This window comes from Sorex fumeus, unplaced genomic scaffold (assembly GCF_029834395.1).
Source record: "Sorex fumeus unplaced genomic scaffold, SorFum_2.1 ptg000061l, whole genome shotgun sequence".
In the NCBI taxonomy this organism is placed as follows: domain Eukaryota; kingdom Metazoa; phylum Chordata; class Mammalia; order Eulipotyphla; family Soricidae; genus Sorex; species Sorex fumeus.
Genome location: NW_026606118.1, coordinates 46,622,111 through 46,635,405, shown reverse-complemented (window position 1 = coordinate 46,635,405; position 13,295 = coordinate 46,622,111). Strand labels below are relative to the sequence as shown.

At 39.5% G+C, this 13,295-nt stretch overlaps 1 protein-coding gene across 1 annotated transcript in view; it reads left to right on the top strand.

Moving 5' to 3' along the window:
- Positions 1 to 13,295, top strand: part of FREM2 (FRAS1 related extracellular matrix 2) — a 204,181-nt gene that overhangs the window by 85,069 nt on the left and 105,817 nt on the right. Inside the window, exons 3-4 of the mRNA XM_056126254.1 lie at positions 823 to 969; positions 7,107 to 7,337. Coding sequence (XP_055982229.1) covers positions 823 to 969; positions 7,107 to 7,337 — 378 coding nt within the window. The remainder of the gene's footprint in view (positions 1 to 822; positions 970 to 7,106; positions 7,338 to 13,295) is intronic.

Below are 13,295 nucleotides of genomic sequence, written 5' to 3'. Positions count from 1 at the left end.
GATAACCGTTTCTCTTTTCTTTCACCTGGCCTAGCAGTTTTCACATTAGAGAGATCACACACAAAGCTTCCTTTCTGGGGTAGGCATCCAGCTCCGCGTTAGTGTGAGGGTGGGATGAGAAAGCCTTATCTTCACAGGAGAAGGGGATCGATGAAAAGAGCTGCCTGTTTACTCTAGGGAGTGGAGTGGAATCTAGTGGGGAAGGGAGGCAGAGAAGGGATATTTGTTTTTTCTTAAGTGGTTATAATTAAAGCCTTCCACCCAACTGCTCAGTGAGCCAGAAAAGGGTATTTGGGAAGTTGTGTTTTTAACATCACAAATGAACCTTGCAGTCTCCTCGAAGGAAAGAACTTGCTCTTCAGCGGCACCTTGTGGCCTATAAGGCATTCTGCACAGCTTGCATGCTTGATTTTATTAAACTGCTCGACCCCGCAGCAGAGCCTGGCAAGCTACCCCTGACGTCTTCAATATGCCAAACACAGCAACAAGTCTCACGATGGAGACGTTAGTGGGCCCGCTCGAGTAAATCGATGAACAACGAGAGGACCGTGGTTCCGTGGCTCTGATGGTTGCATCTCTGGAACTCTACTGTAAACCCCTTTACCCCTCCCTAAAAAGATAAGAAATTGGTATGATTAATATCATCACTGTATTATTATATAAAAATCATTCAATGGTAGCATGAAATGTGTATCAAACCAAATAGTTTAAGTGATTCTTAATGTTAACCTCTTTAATGATAACCTCATTAAAGTAGTAGGTATAATTTTTAAGGTGCAGTCAATAAAACATTAATGTGGCCTTTATATTTCTGTTTTTCAGGTGGAAACAAGCTAACCAAACAGCATTTTCGTCTGAATTGGGCATGGATTTCCTTTGAAAAGGAATATTACCTCATCAACGAGGACGCCAAATTTCTAGATGTTGTTCTAAAGCGTAGAGGCTATTTGGGAGAAACTGCATTTATCAGTAAGTAATTTTTTCTCAAAAATCCCACTTTTCCAGAAAAATTCACCTTTTTAAAACAATTCTTAAAACGTTTAGCTTGTAGCTCTAGTTTTAAGCATAAGATTGTTGATAATGTACCTGTTCTTTAATTTCAAAAATAGCATGCCAAAGGTTTTGTATCAAGAACAATTGGGGCAAAAGCTGCAAAAATCAGAAATGTGTTACCAGACTATATCCCTCTTCAAACTTTCTACTGACATTACCTACTGCCGATATAATTTTTTAAAATGACAGAAGTTCTATCACAAACACACACATACACACACACACACACACACACACACACACACACACACTCCACCATCCCCATAGCTACCACCACGGCCATCGCCGCTATCAACAGCACAAATTTGCCATAGCTGCAGCTTCTTCCTGACCACCTCATGATTTTTTCCAGATACGTTTGGATTTTGGGTATTAGTTGCCCGATGATTTTAAAATATCTTATGTTTTCTAATATCGGAAGACCTGTTTTCTCATTATGGTCTGTCAACCCCTTTAAGATTAGTCTGGCTCTCGGGGAAATGGTTGGCCTATAGACCATCCCACAGTCTAGGGCAGCTGGACTTGCTTCGTTGGGATTTGCATATGCCTCTTTACTAGTTGCAATTTACTCTCTGTGTTCAATCTTCTCGATGCTCAACTCTAGGCTCTATTGAGAGCTCTTCTTTGCTTTCTTTGTAGGAGCATGTATCTACAGACATACAGACACACATGCATGAGCTCACCTGCGCGCGCGCGCGCACACACACACACACACACACACACACTTGCAAATTGAGAATCTGATCCTATCTTACTGCCCAGAAGAAATTAGCTTCAGCTATGATTTCCGCACAAAAATGTAACAAAGTCAGGAAAAATGACAACTAAGAATAATAGAGCATCTTAGTAATTCTTAAGGATATTTTCATCTATTTGTAAATTACCTGAATTGTCACTCCTAACCAGTACAGGTAATTGCTCATTCACAAATAGGCCCCTGACAGCAATGAGAAAGCGATAGCACAGCGGGTAGGGCGTTCGCCTTACAAGCGGCCAACATGGCCAACCCGAGTTCGATTCCTCCGCCCCTCTCGGAGAGCCCGACAAGCTACCGAGAGTATTCGATATGCCAGACACAGTAACAACAAAGTCTCCAATGGAGACGTTACTGGGCCCGCTCGAGCAAATCGACGATCAACGGGAGGGCCTTTAACTTTATGAGAAAGTTAATAGACAAAAATGTTTTCTTTCATTTTATTGAATCACTGTGAGATAGTTACAAGCTTTCATGTTTGGGTTACAATGATTTGGGTTACAATCACACAATGATCAAACACCCATCCCTCCACCAGTGCACATTCCCCACCACCAATATCCCCAGTATATCCCCCCTTCTTCACCCTCCCCCTGCCTCCATGGCAGACAATATTCCACGTACTCTCTCTTGGCAGGCTAAAAAATTATTTTTAACTGTTTATATTTTTCTATTATTTTCTTTTAGTGCAGAATACTAAAATGTCAGACAAGCTCTTTTTTTTTTACTGAAATTCTTTTTTTTTCCCCAAGGGACTATTTCCTACATGTGTTCAGATGAGCTGACTAACTCCACAAGGTTATTCAGTAACCTGAAGGAAGTTGGAAAGATTTCTTGACCTGTTCTTGTCTGTTGTTGTAAATGGCTGTGGAATTCCAGCAAAGACTGGAATGGAAGTGAGATTAAAGGGAAGGTAGACTGGTTGAAGTTTTACACCGCATATGTTTAGTGTAACTGTTCCTTTACAAGCAACACTTTCATTTGAAGACTTCCAGAAATTTTTGTAGTATGTATTATATTCCAGGACCTGTTGTTGTTGTTTGGGGGTGACACCAGGTGATGCTCAGGGATTATTCCTGGCTCTGCACTGAGGAATCACTCCTGGTGGACTCAGCGGACAATATAGGATGCTGGGGATTGAGCCCAGGTCATCTGGTTGCAAGGCAAATGCCCTACTCACTCTCTCTCCAGTCCTATATTCTACATTTTTGATCATTTAATTTTATAAGGAATATGATGGACTCTTAGTATTGTTTTATAGCTAGACAGGACATCTCTTATGTAACATCAGGTACCGTCAGTAGAGCATAAACTATGGGGTACCAACTTCCCCACTGAAAGTTTGCATTCTGCCTCTTTGTTTTAAAAAAGATCCTCTATATACATTTGTTTTCACTAGCCAAAAGAAACTGAAGAGGATCATTTTTTTCTTTTAGCACAAATGGCATTCAGTGTTTATTTTGTAGAAGCTGTTCAGGGCCAGCACAACCCAAGCTTAGCACCACAAGGCTTCTTTGATGGAAGCAATTTTACATGGACTGTAGATCATCCTATTCCTTTTTCACTACATATTAGTGTTGTTTTAAACTGTATCTGTTACCAAGTCGTCTTAACAATCTTCTGCCAAGATTTCTGAAAACACTCCCTAATTTTTACACGAAAATTAGCAGCTACTTTTGTTTCCCTTTCTGCCACATGAGCAGATCTCATGTGAAGGTTCAACCTTGGGACAGCAGATAAAACCTGCACAATAAATTTGTATACATGTATTGCCCCAGATAAATTAAATATCTATTTGTGTTTCTCAAAGTATTTAAATTTTATAGAACTTATTTCTGCTGCTTGTTATTGAACATTTATTAAATTTAAGGGTTTTCCTAAATCCTGTTAAGTCTCCTTTGTTCCCTACATCAAGATTTTATTCTCTGGCTCAGTTAACATGTTCTTGACTCCTTACTAAGTTCCGTACACTTGAGTTAATGGACTAAAGCTACATAAGGGTCCCGGGGATTGAAGTTGGGTTGACTCCATGCTAGGCAAGCATGTTACCTGCTATACTGTCTCTCAAGTTCCCATGTCAATGCATTATTTAAAAAAAAATAAAAGAAAACCTACTTGTCACAAAATGTCTCCTTCACAATGTGCACACAATTCTTCATTCCTTATTAAAATGGAACATTTAGGGACTGGAGTGATAGCACAGCGGGTAGGGCATTTGCCTTGCATGCGGCCAACCCAGGTTGATTCCCAGCATCCTACATGGTCCCCTAAGCACCGCCAGGAGTAATTCCTGAGAGCAGAGCCAGGAGTAACCCCTGTGCATTGCCAGGTGTGACCCCCCCCCAATATGGAACATCTATGGGAAAGGATCTTTAGAGTTGAAGGGATAGTACAGTAGGTTAGACATATATCTTGCACATGACTGACCGTGGTTCAACCCCACACTATCCCATATGATTCTTCCAGCGGTGCCAGGAGTGATCTCTTGAGTCAAGAGTAATCCCTGTGTACCACTGGGTGTGGCCTCAACCCTTCACCAAAAAGCACTGACAATTTACCTGGGTATGTTTTTAAATGCTGATTCTGATTCTGTCTCAGGTGGGGCCTGCAATTCTGCATTTTTCCCAAGTTTCTTAATGTTCAGGCTAGTCCTCATAGACCACCCTGTAAGTCACAGAGTAAAGGGGCTGCTCAAAGAATAGACCGTATGCTAACTTTTATGAAGAAATCTTTATTTTTTGACTCCAAATTTAGTATTTTATCATTGAATTGTTTTAGTTTTTCAAAAGTCAACAACCATTGTTAGTTTTATCCTATGTTTGAGCAGCACATCAACTCTTAGAAGTTTAATTACCTTTCTTATAAAACAGTTGGTTCTTTTTGGCTTGAGGAATCAAAGATACTGTCTGTTTATAACTTAGATCGAATAGGAAATCTCTTATAAAATTCACCAGAAAAATTACAAGGAAGTTCGCAGTAACGTTTTGGAATCTGCTAATTCAACTTTTTTTTAAACCATATTATATGATTTGACTATCATTTACTAAGGATGACCAGTTGAATGAGTGGACATTGGTATACTATAATTCCATTTTTGCTTATCACTGTCACTGTCCTCCTGTTGTTCATCGATTTGCTCGAGAGGGCCCAGTAACGTCTCCATTTTGAGACTTGTTGTTACTGTCTTTGGCATATCGAATACGTCACGGGTAGCTTGCCAAGCTTTGCTGTGAGGGCGAGACACTCTCGGTAGCTTGCCGGGCTCTCCGAGAGGGGCAGAGGAATCGAACCCAGCTCGGCCAGGCTGGCTGTGAGCAAGGCAAACGCCCTACCGCTGTGCTATCACTCCAGCCCTTTTGTTTATCAGTACCTTTTTTAAAAATTGTTTGTTTTGAGGGCATACTCAGTGGTGCTCAGGGATCACTCCTAGCTCTCTGCTCAGCATAATTCCTGGCAGGCTCAGAAACAATCCTAGCCCAAGTGAGCTGTGTGCAAGACAAGCACCCTTACCCTCTGTACTTTCTCACTAGCCCCTTACTTGCCTTTTAAATCTGCAGGAAAATAATGCACTGTTGATGAAACAAAACACTTAAGTGACCAATGTTATCAAAGACTAACACATTCTTCTGTTGGCCATGCCTCTGGGGACAGCAGAGAGAAATGGACACATGTGTGCTGAAACTTCTGAGAGAATGAGTCCCTTTGGTTGTCACAGGAGCGATTAGTGGTGGTGAATTCAAAATGTGCTGACACCACCAAGAGTGCTCCCTGAGCACAGACTGAGAAATCCCTGAGTCCTGCCAGGGTGACCCAGGCAGCTACTCTGTTATGTGTTAGGTCACAGGAAATCTGCCATTCAGCTATCATGTATGATGCTAGAATTTTCTAGTTCTGGGTTCAGCAAATCATGTTTTCCTTGCCATGGTAAAAAGGGCAATGTTTATATTTGTTATTTTTATGAGATTTCTAAGACATATTCTAATGAAATCTTTATTTTCGTCTTTAAGATGAAACTATCAGTGATATGTTCAGATGAACAAATATTCAAATCCATCTTATGTGATCATCATGGGCCAAGGGTTCTTGTCCACTTTGATCTCTGGCACAGCCCCTACACTTAGTACAGAGTACTTCCTGCATGCAGAAGGCTCACCGTGAATAGCTGTGACTATTCTATTGGAGCTGGATAAATCTTATTTAATCTTATTTCATTTCTAATTTGAGAATCAAAACATTGACTCTAAAAAGAAAATTAGTTTGTTTTTCAATTAAATGAGAAACATTACTACAAAAAAATCATTTTCAGACTATTTTCATGCTACTAAAGATTTTCCTTTCCTTTTGAGAATCATTGTTTCATATCCAAATTCTTTGGATATGAAAACACCAGTACTTAAATAAGTACTTTGAAAACACCAGTACTTAAAGAAATATATTCGAAAATTATTCAATTAATCTCATTTATTTGCTATGAGTTTCTAAGCCAATCTTCAGGATATATTATTGTAAGTATCACCATAATTTTATTATTGTTCTATGACATTGAATGTGTTGACAGCCTTAAAAATATGAGAATATGGCGTTGTCTGGTGAAGACTCATAGATCGTAGAACTTTCTCAGCTGAAATTAACCTTGAGTGAACAAACAGAGTCAGTCAAACAAACAATTTGCAAGATCCTTACAGATTTATCTCTTCAGTTCTGTTCACACACATTCATTGGACCTTGGAGTACTCCACCAAGAAAAATCTGGCAAAAATTATGTTGACAAACATTGAATTAAATTCTGATTAGCTTCCATAGTTAGAGACTATTATCACTTTTCCCTTCCATTATGCTTAGTCATTTATGTTTAGGTTATCAAAGAAGTCTTTAGCTCATGTTTTTCTATGACTGGCTCCTATTTTTCTATTTTTTCTAATATTTTTATGACAAATGCATATAACACATGGGTAAGCGAATATGAAGAGTTTTTCTTATCAAGGAACTTGTATGAGTAAGAATATTGCAAAGCAATGGATTTGGCTTTGTTTTACTAGAAATTTGAATGCAGACAACACAGAGAACAGGTAACAAAACCATCATCTCATAGGGGCAAAAGTACAACAGACTCTGAATTCATTGTTCCTGTAGTAGAACTCTCAGTGTAGAACTGGTACCAGGTTGCTTATCTCTTAGAAACAAAGCAATAATAACTTTGCACTGGGAGACAACCTGGGGCACACAAAAGTCAACAATAAGAAAAATCTTAATAGTCCAGTTGACAATGGAACTAAGCTGGTTCTATGATTCTGTGAAGGTATTGGCACGAGAGATGGGACGGCGGAAAAAGACAAAGATTTCAAGGGCAAAGCTCAGAAACAGGTACAGTTCAACCCAGGCCAGACACGAGCAACGTGGAGGGTGCGGATTCTGAGCGACGGGGAGCATGAGCACTCGGAGACATTCCAGGTGGTTCTCTCCGAACCTGTACTGGCCGCCTTAGAATTCCCCACCGAGGCCACAGTAGAGATCGTTGATCCAGGGGACGGTGAGTCACATCATTTGCGTGTTGGTGTTATTGCTCTTGTAGCTTTACAAGAAACTCTCTTATACTAAATGTTTATCAATTCATGTAGTTCAGTTTCTATAGAGTCAAATTGCTCCATGAATGATCCAATCAATCAATATTCAGGAAATCCATATGGAAGAAGATGGAACCTATGCATGAAAGTTGGGTGACATTGCTGGGTTTTACTATTTCTTTGCCTTTGCTGCTGTGTTTGCTGTTCTTCACACTGGGTGTGATGTTCTCCAGTGCTTGTGTACTTGGTTGTGATGGGTTGAGATCACAACACTGTGATGATTCTGGAAATCCTGGGGTGGTACTGATCCCATCATACTAAGCCATGTGGGTGGTGTAGGGGGACTGAATTTATGAATTTATGTCTGTAAAACACTCTACCATTGTACAACATTCCCGTCCCGATAGAAGTTCATTTTTGTGTGAACTACAAATACGTATAGAATTATGAACGTGGGTTTTTTTGGTATTATAACTTTGTGGGGAGTGGAGTTGTGGTTTGTTTTTTGGTTTTGATTTGATTTTTTTCTCATCTCATTTTTCCTCAATGGATTCATTGCTTTTAAGTTGTTCTTTAAACAAATGGTTTAAGCCAGAGATCATTTGGTAATTAATTTGTTCCCTGTATTATGCTTAATTCTCCAAGTTTCCTTCACTTACTCATCAGCCAAAACTTTTCATTTGGCCATATGTTTCCACATTTATTACTTAATACCTCTCCAGCCTCCTCCCTGCCTTGGTAAACAGCGTTGTGAATCATTGCTCTTCATTTCTTTTGCATCACATTTTCTTGTCAGTGCACACCCTTGGCGGATGTTGGGAAAAGTGGGGCTCGGGGCTTTTGTGTGTAAGTTGACCTCTTTCCTCCCCTGCCATACTTCTGCAGTCCTGGCTTGTCTCCTGCAGCCAGGAGAGGTGGGGCCGGGAGGCTGAATGACTTTTTCAGGGTTGGCATTTATACAAAGCTTGCCGAGACTCTTCTAAAGCTGAAATCCTGTCAGAAGCCAGACATCACTTTCTTTGAAACTGCCAGTCTACATTATTTTATTAGTCAAAAGACTCTTGAATATTCTGTGAAGATACAATCTACTGAGTGTATGAAGTGGAGATGTGTGCGGAAATCTCTGGGTTAAAAGACTAAGTAAGCGTAATTATAGAGAGTGCATGAGAGCTGGAGCTCTGTGTTTATTTAACGAACATCTCTGCCTCTGGTAAAATGGGAGGTTCATTTATGTTTATAATTTCCACTAAGGAACAGTTAGTTTTTAATTACACTTAATTTTTATCTGCATTATCTAGGAAAAAAATAATTAGTATTTTTTCCAATCCTAAGTTTGGGGTCAATACTGACATAATTAGACTTTCTCTTTGGCTCAGCCTCTGACAGTTTTTTAACAAATAAATGGGTTCATTAGCATTTGTTTGAAATTATTTCTTGATATTTTGTTCATTAGTATAAGTTACCCTATTTTATATTAAAGAATAGACACTTAACACCCATTGATGTCTTTCTGCTTGTAAGTTCAGGATGATATTCTACACCCCCTACTGAATCTGAGAAGTAGAACATAGAAATAGTTCTATACCCAGTTCTGCTGTGTACAGAATATTCCTTATCACCACGTAACACTTGAACACTAACCAAGTGAACAGTGTGATGAAATTATGACACCATTTATTGATGGTCTCAAATTCATTGATTAAGGAAATCAGTCCCATGAAACCACTCTCCATTTTAAATGCCAAAAGTATACTCAGGAGCCAGAGCAATAGTTCAGCAGGTAGGATATTAGCCTTGCACATGGCTGATGCAGGTTTCATCCCAGAGTCCCACAAGATCCCCTGAGCCCTGCCATGAATGATCTCTAAGTGCATAGCCAGGAGTAAGCCCTGGGCTTTGCTTGGTGTGGCCCTAAAACCAAAACAAAATCAACTCAGGTGTTACCTCTTCTCTTACCAACCAGGAACAGATAAGATATTCCCAGTCCATTGCTCTTCCTTGGGTTCCGTTACTTTGCTAGAATGGCTCAGAGAATTCAGAAAACCCCAATTCCTCACTAGATTACTAGTATATTGCAAATAATACTGAACGGTGTGAATCAATAGTCAAATTAAAGAAAAATTAGATGGGCAAGATTCTGAAAACAAAGAAGCTTCTTCTCGTGGGCCTGGCATGAACACATTCTGGTTCACCAACAGAAAACACTGAAACCAGCTTTTGGGTTTCTGTGGAGACTTCTTTACATGGATACAATCGACTAAATCATTGTCCCTCATCTATTCAACCCCTCAACTCTCTCCCTGGAGGCAGGATGGGTGTGTGCACATGTCTTTGTGTATGGCTGTGTCTATGTGTATCTATGTCTGGTCTGTGTGTCTGTGGCAGTTTGACTCCTTTAATCATGGTTGACTGCAGCCCACATTCTTAGGTGCTTTTCAAAAGTCACTTCAATCACAAAAGATCATTTATTATTTTTATCCAAGGCAATGGGTGGAGCGATAGCACAGCAGTAGGGTGTTTGCCTTGCGCGCAGCCGGCCCAGCCAAGCCAGGTTCGATTCCTCTGCCCCTCTCAGAGAGCCTGGCAAGGTGCCGAGAGTATCTCGCCTGCACGGCAAAGCCTGGCAAGCTCCCCGTGATGTATTTGATATGGCAAACACATTAACAACAAGTCTCATGATGGAGACGTTGCTGGGCCTGCTTGAGCAAATCAATGACAACAGGAGGACAGTGCTACAGTGCTATCCAAGGCAAGTCAAGGGCTCTATTGGCTGTACTGTAGCTCTGGCCCACTCACTGTGGGAATTCCTGTGATGTTTTGGGCAAGTGTGTTATAAAATTGTAAATCACTGCCAGAGGAATTGAAGGGAACACGAGTAAATGGAAGCATATTCCCTATCCATGGATTATATATATTTTATTAAAGTAACACAATCTCAAATATAAGGGTACTTGAGTAGAGATTCCTAGCACAGATATCTAAAGTCTGTGTTTATGCCATTTATTTGGCCTGCACACTTGAAGTACGTGCAGATGTCTGATCATAATGAGCTCATTATGATATATTAATGATATTAAAATAAAGCAAAATATTTCAGTTAATAGTAGATTAAATATTTGATCTTAGAGCCAGAGAGAACAGAAGATAAGACACTTCCCTCGAGTGTGGTTGATCCCAGTGTCATCTTTGGCACCATATATAGTTTTCCAAGCATTTCCAAAGGTCACCCATTAGCACAGAGTCAGGAATAACCTCTACACACTACAAAGTGTGGTCCAATCTTTTTCCCAATTTTGATCTTTTTTAATATTTTAATGGTATTATTTAAGGTATTATTATTTAATGGCTAGTGGAACTGGTATCTCAAAAACTCTGATCTCATTGGAACCAAAGAAAAGAAAAACATTTGTGTCATCTGAGTGAAATTATTTTAAAATTTTCTGTAGTGGGGCCGGAAAGATCATAGAGTGTCAGGCACTTGCCTTGCATGCAGCCAGTCCAGGTTCGATCCTCAGCACCCCATATGATTCCCAAATCCCATCAGGACTGCTCCCTGAGCTCAGAGTCAGAAGTGGTCCCTAAACCAAAATAAATAAAATTTTCTGTAGCAGGGCCAAGGATGTTGCTCAGAAATACAGCTTTGGCCTTGCATGCATGAGGGCCTATGTCTGATCCCATAACTGGAAAAAACAAAATACTACTGTAAATACTATTGACAATGTTGCGAGACCATTGGCTAGCAGGTATGAGTGTTCCAAAATGAAAGGTCCAGATTTAATAAAATGGTAGTTCATTCTGATGATAGAAAATGATAAAGAAAGCAGGTATGAGCATTAACTTCAGCGTCTATCAAAATCTTTCCATGTTGAACCTATTGCTTCCCAGTATGTCATTTTCTTAAAGGAAACAAAAAATTATGAACCCTTAATAAAAGTTCAGCACAAAATTTCTGGCACTGAAAGATGGACAAGAAAAAAAAAAAGAAGTAGTGCAAAAGTAAATAAATTTAGAGATTTAAAACTTTCTAAAAGTTTCTTTATTGCAAAAAAAGATACTTGATGAGGATAACATAGAGAACCCCAAGATTTACTTTCACCACCATATCTGCCTAGTGCGCAGAGAATAATTTGGGATCCCCACAGGACCCTGATATGAGCTTATAACACTATGATATGATATAGAGATGTTTTTATTTTTTCTCATTTATTTCTTTGTTCAGATAGTCCTGATGTTATTTGTCTACATTGCAATTTCTGTTTTAAAGTGAAAAGACAAGCTGTAAAAATGTTAGATAGTTGTTCATGTTCAAGCTTATTATGACAGACTCAATATTCATTACCACTTAATCACCTAAAGTACCATCAAGTGCCTGAAGATGTTCCAAAATAACTTGAGTTATTTTTGAATGTGTCTAACTTTAAAAAGATGATCGTGTTTTTCTTTCTTTACTTTGTTCACAATCACGATCATCCTGTTGATCATCGATTGCCTCGAGCAATCGACCAGTAACATCTCCTTTGTCCTAGCCCTGAGACTTTAAAAAGTGCCATATTCAAGGCTCCTTCAAGGTTAGGAGAATGAGACCCATCATTGTTACTGGTATTTGGCATAATGGGTACGCCACGGGGAGTTTGCCAGACTCTGCCATGTGGGCAGGTTATATTCAGTAGCCTGCCAGGTTGTCCAAAGTAAGAACGAGATAATAAGATGTCGCTTCCAGGAGCTGGGTTTTATAGTCTCTGGGTCTTGGCAGTTGATGGGATTACCTGGCGCCAGTGTGTGTGACCCCTGTCTACTGGAAGATGGAGGATCTGGGTGGAGGATGCTCAGCCCCAATCCGAGCAGGCTTTGTTACAGCAAAAAAATTAAGATGTTTTGTTCTATCATTTTATAGTCTTCTGATTATTTTTAAATTTGTTCAGTGTAGTGAATGAAAAGCATAAATCTTCCCTTTGAAATGTAGCTGCAACTGCTTCATTTATGAGACCAGAACTCAATGCATATTTTCTGCCCAAGTTACACTACAATCAAAACGGGAAAATAAAAGTTGCAGTTTAAATTGAAGTATGCATGACAAAGCAGTCACATTGACTAATGAAGAAAGCTTTTGCTTAATTTAGGCAACTCTCTCCAAATAAAGAATAATGAAGCAATATGAAAATTAAAAAGTAACAAATGGTCGTTGGCAAAAGTCACACGAGATTAAAAAAACATATGACTGAGAATTCCACTCACATGGATATAACAGTTGTTAACATTTGAATGGAGGGTCCTGCAGGCTGTTTTTTCCTATGTCTGCTGGTTCTGCTCCCTGAGTTCACTGTTTCTCTCATGTGCCCCTGCTTTCTCCTCTGAACAATTTCCATGGACTATTGCAATTTCACACTACCATGCTAATGGGATATCGGATACCTTCATATTCTCTTCTCCGCATGCATGGTACTCATCTACATAGTCTATGTATCCTTATGTATCCTTTACATGTGTGCTTTTCTGTAACATTTGTGTAATTTTCTCTCATGATTCATCTTTGGGTAGTTGGAAACTAGACTGGGTTATAAAAGTGATCAAATCAAATCACTTTCCTCTTTTCTGCATCTGCTGAACCTGTGCTTTGTAGGTTAGCAATTCCTTTTCTCTCCTTTTTATCATCTCAAGTTAACCTTTAGTTTTCTCTGCTGTGAGCAAGGTCCCATGCTTCCATGAGTTTTCATTCAGGAATTATGAAATTATGAAATCGTTAGGGCCTTGGAAACAGCCCTCCATCACCTCCGACAGTGTACCGTTACTAGCCACTCAGCCTCTGTCACCTCCTGTCAGAGAGAAGGTAACAGTCAGGGTTATTGTCACCTGAAACAAATATTGCAAGAATAAAGCTAGTTGGCTCATGTAAGATGCTTAAAATGAGTTCCGCAGTAGAAATA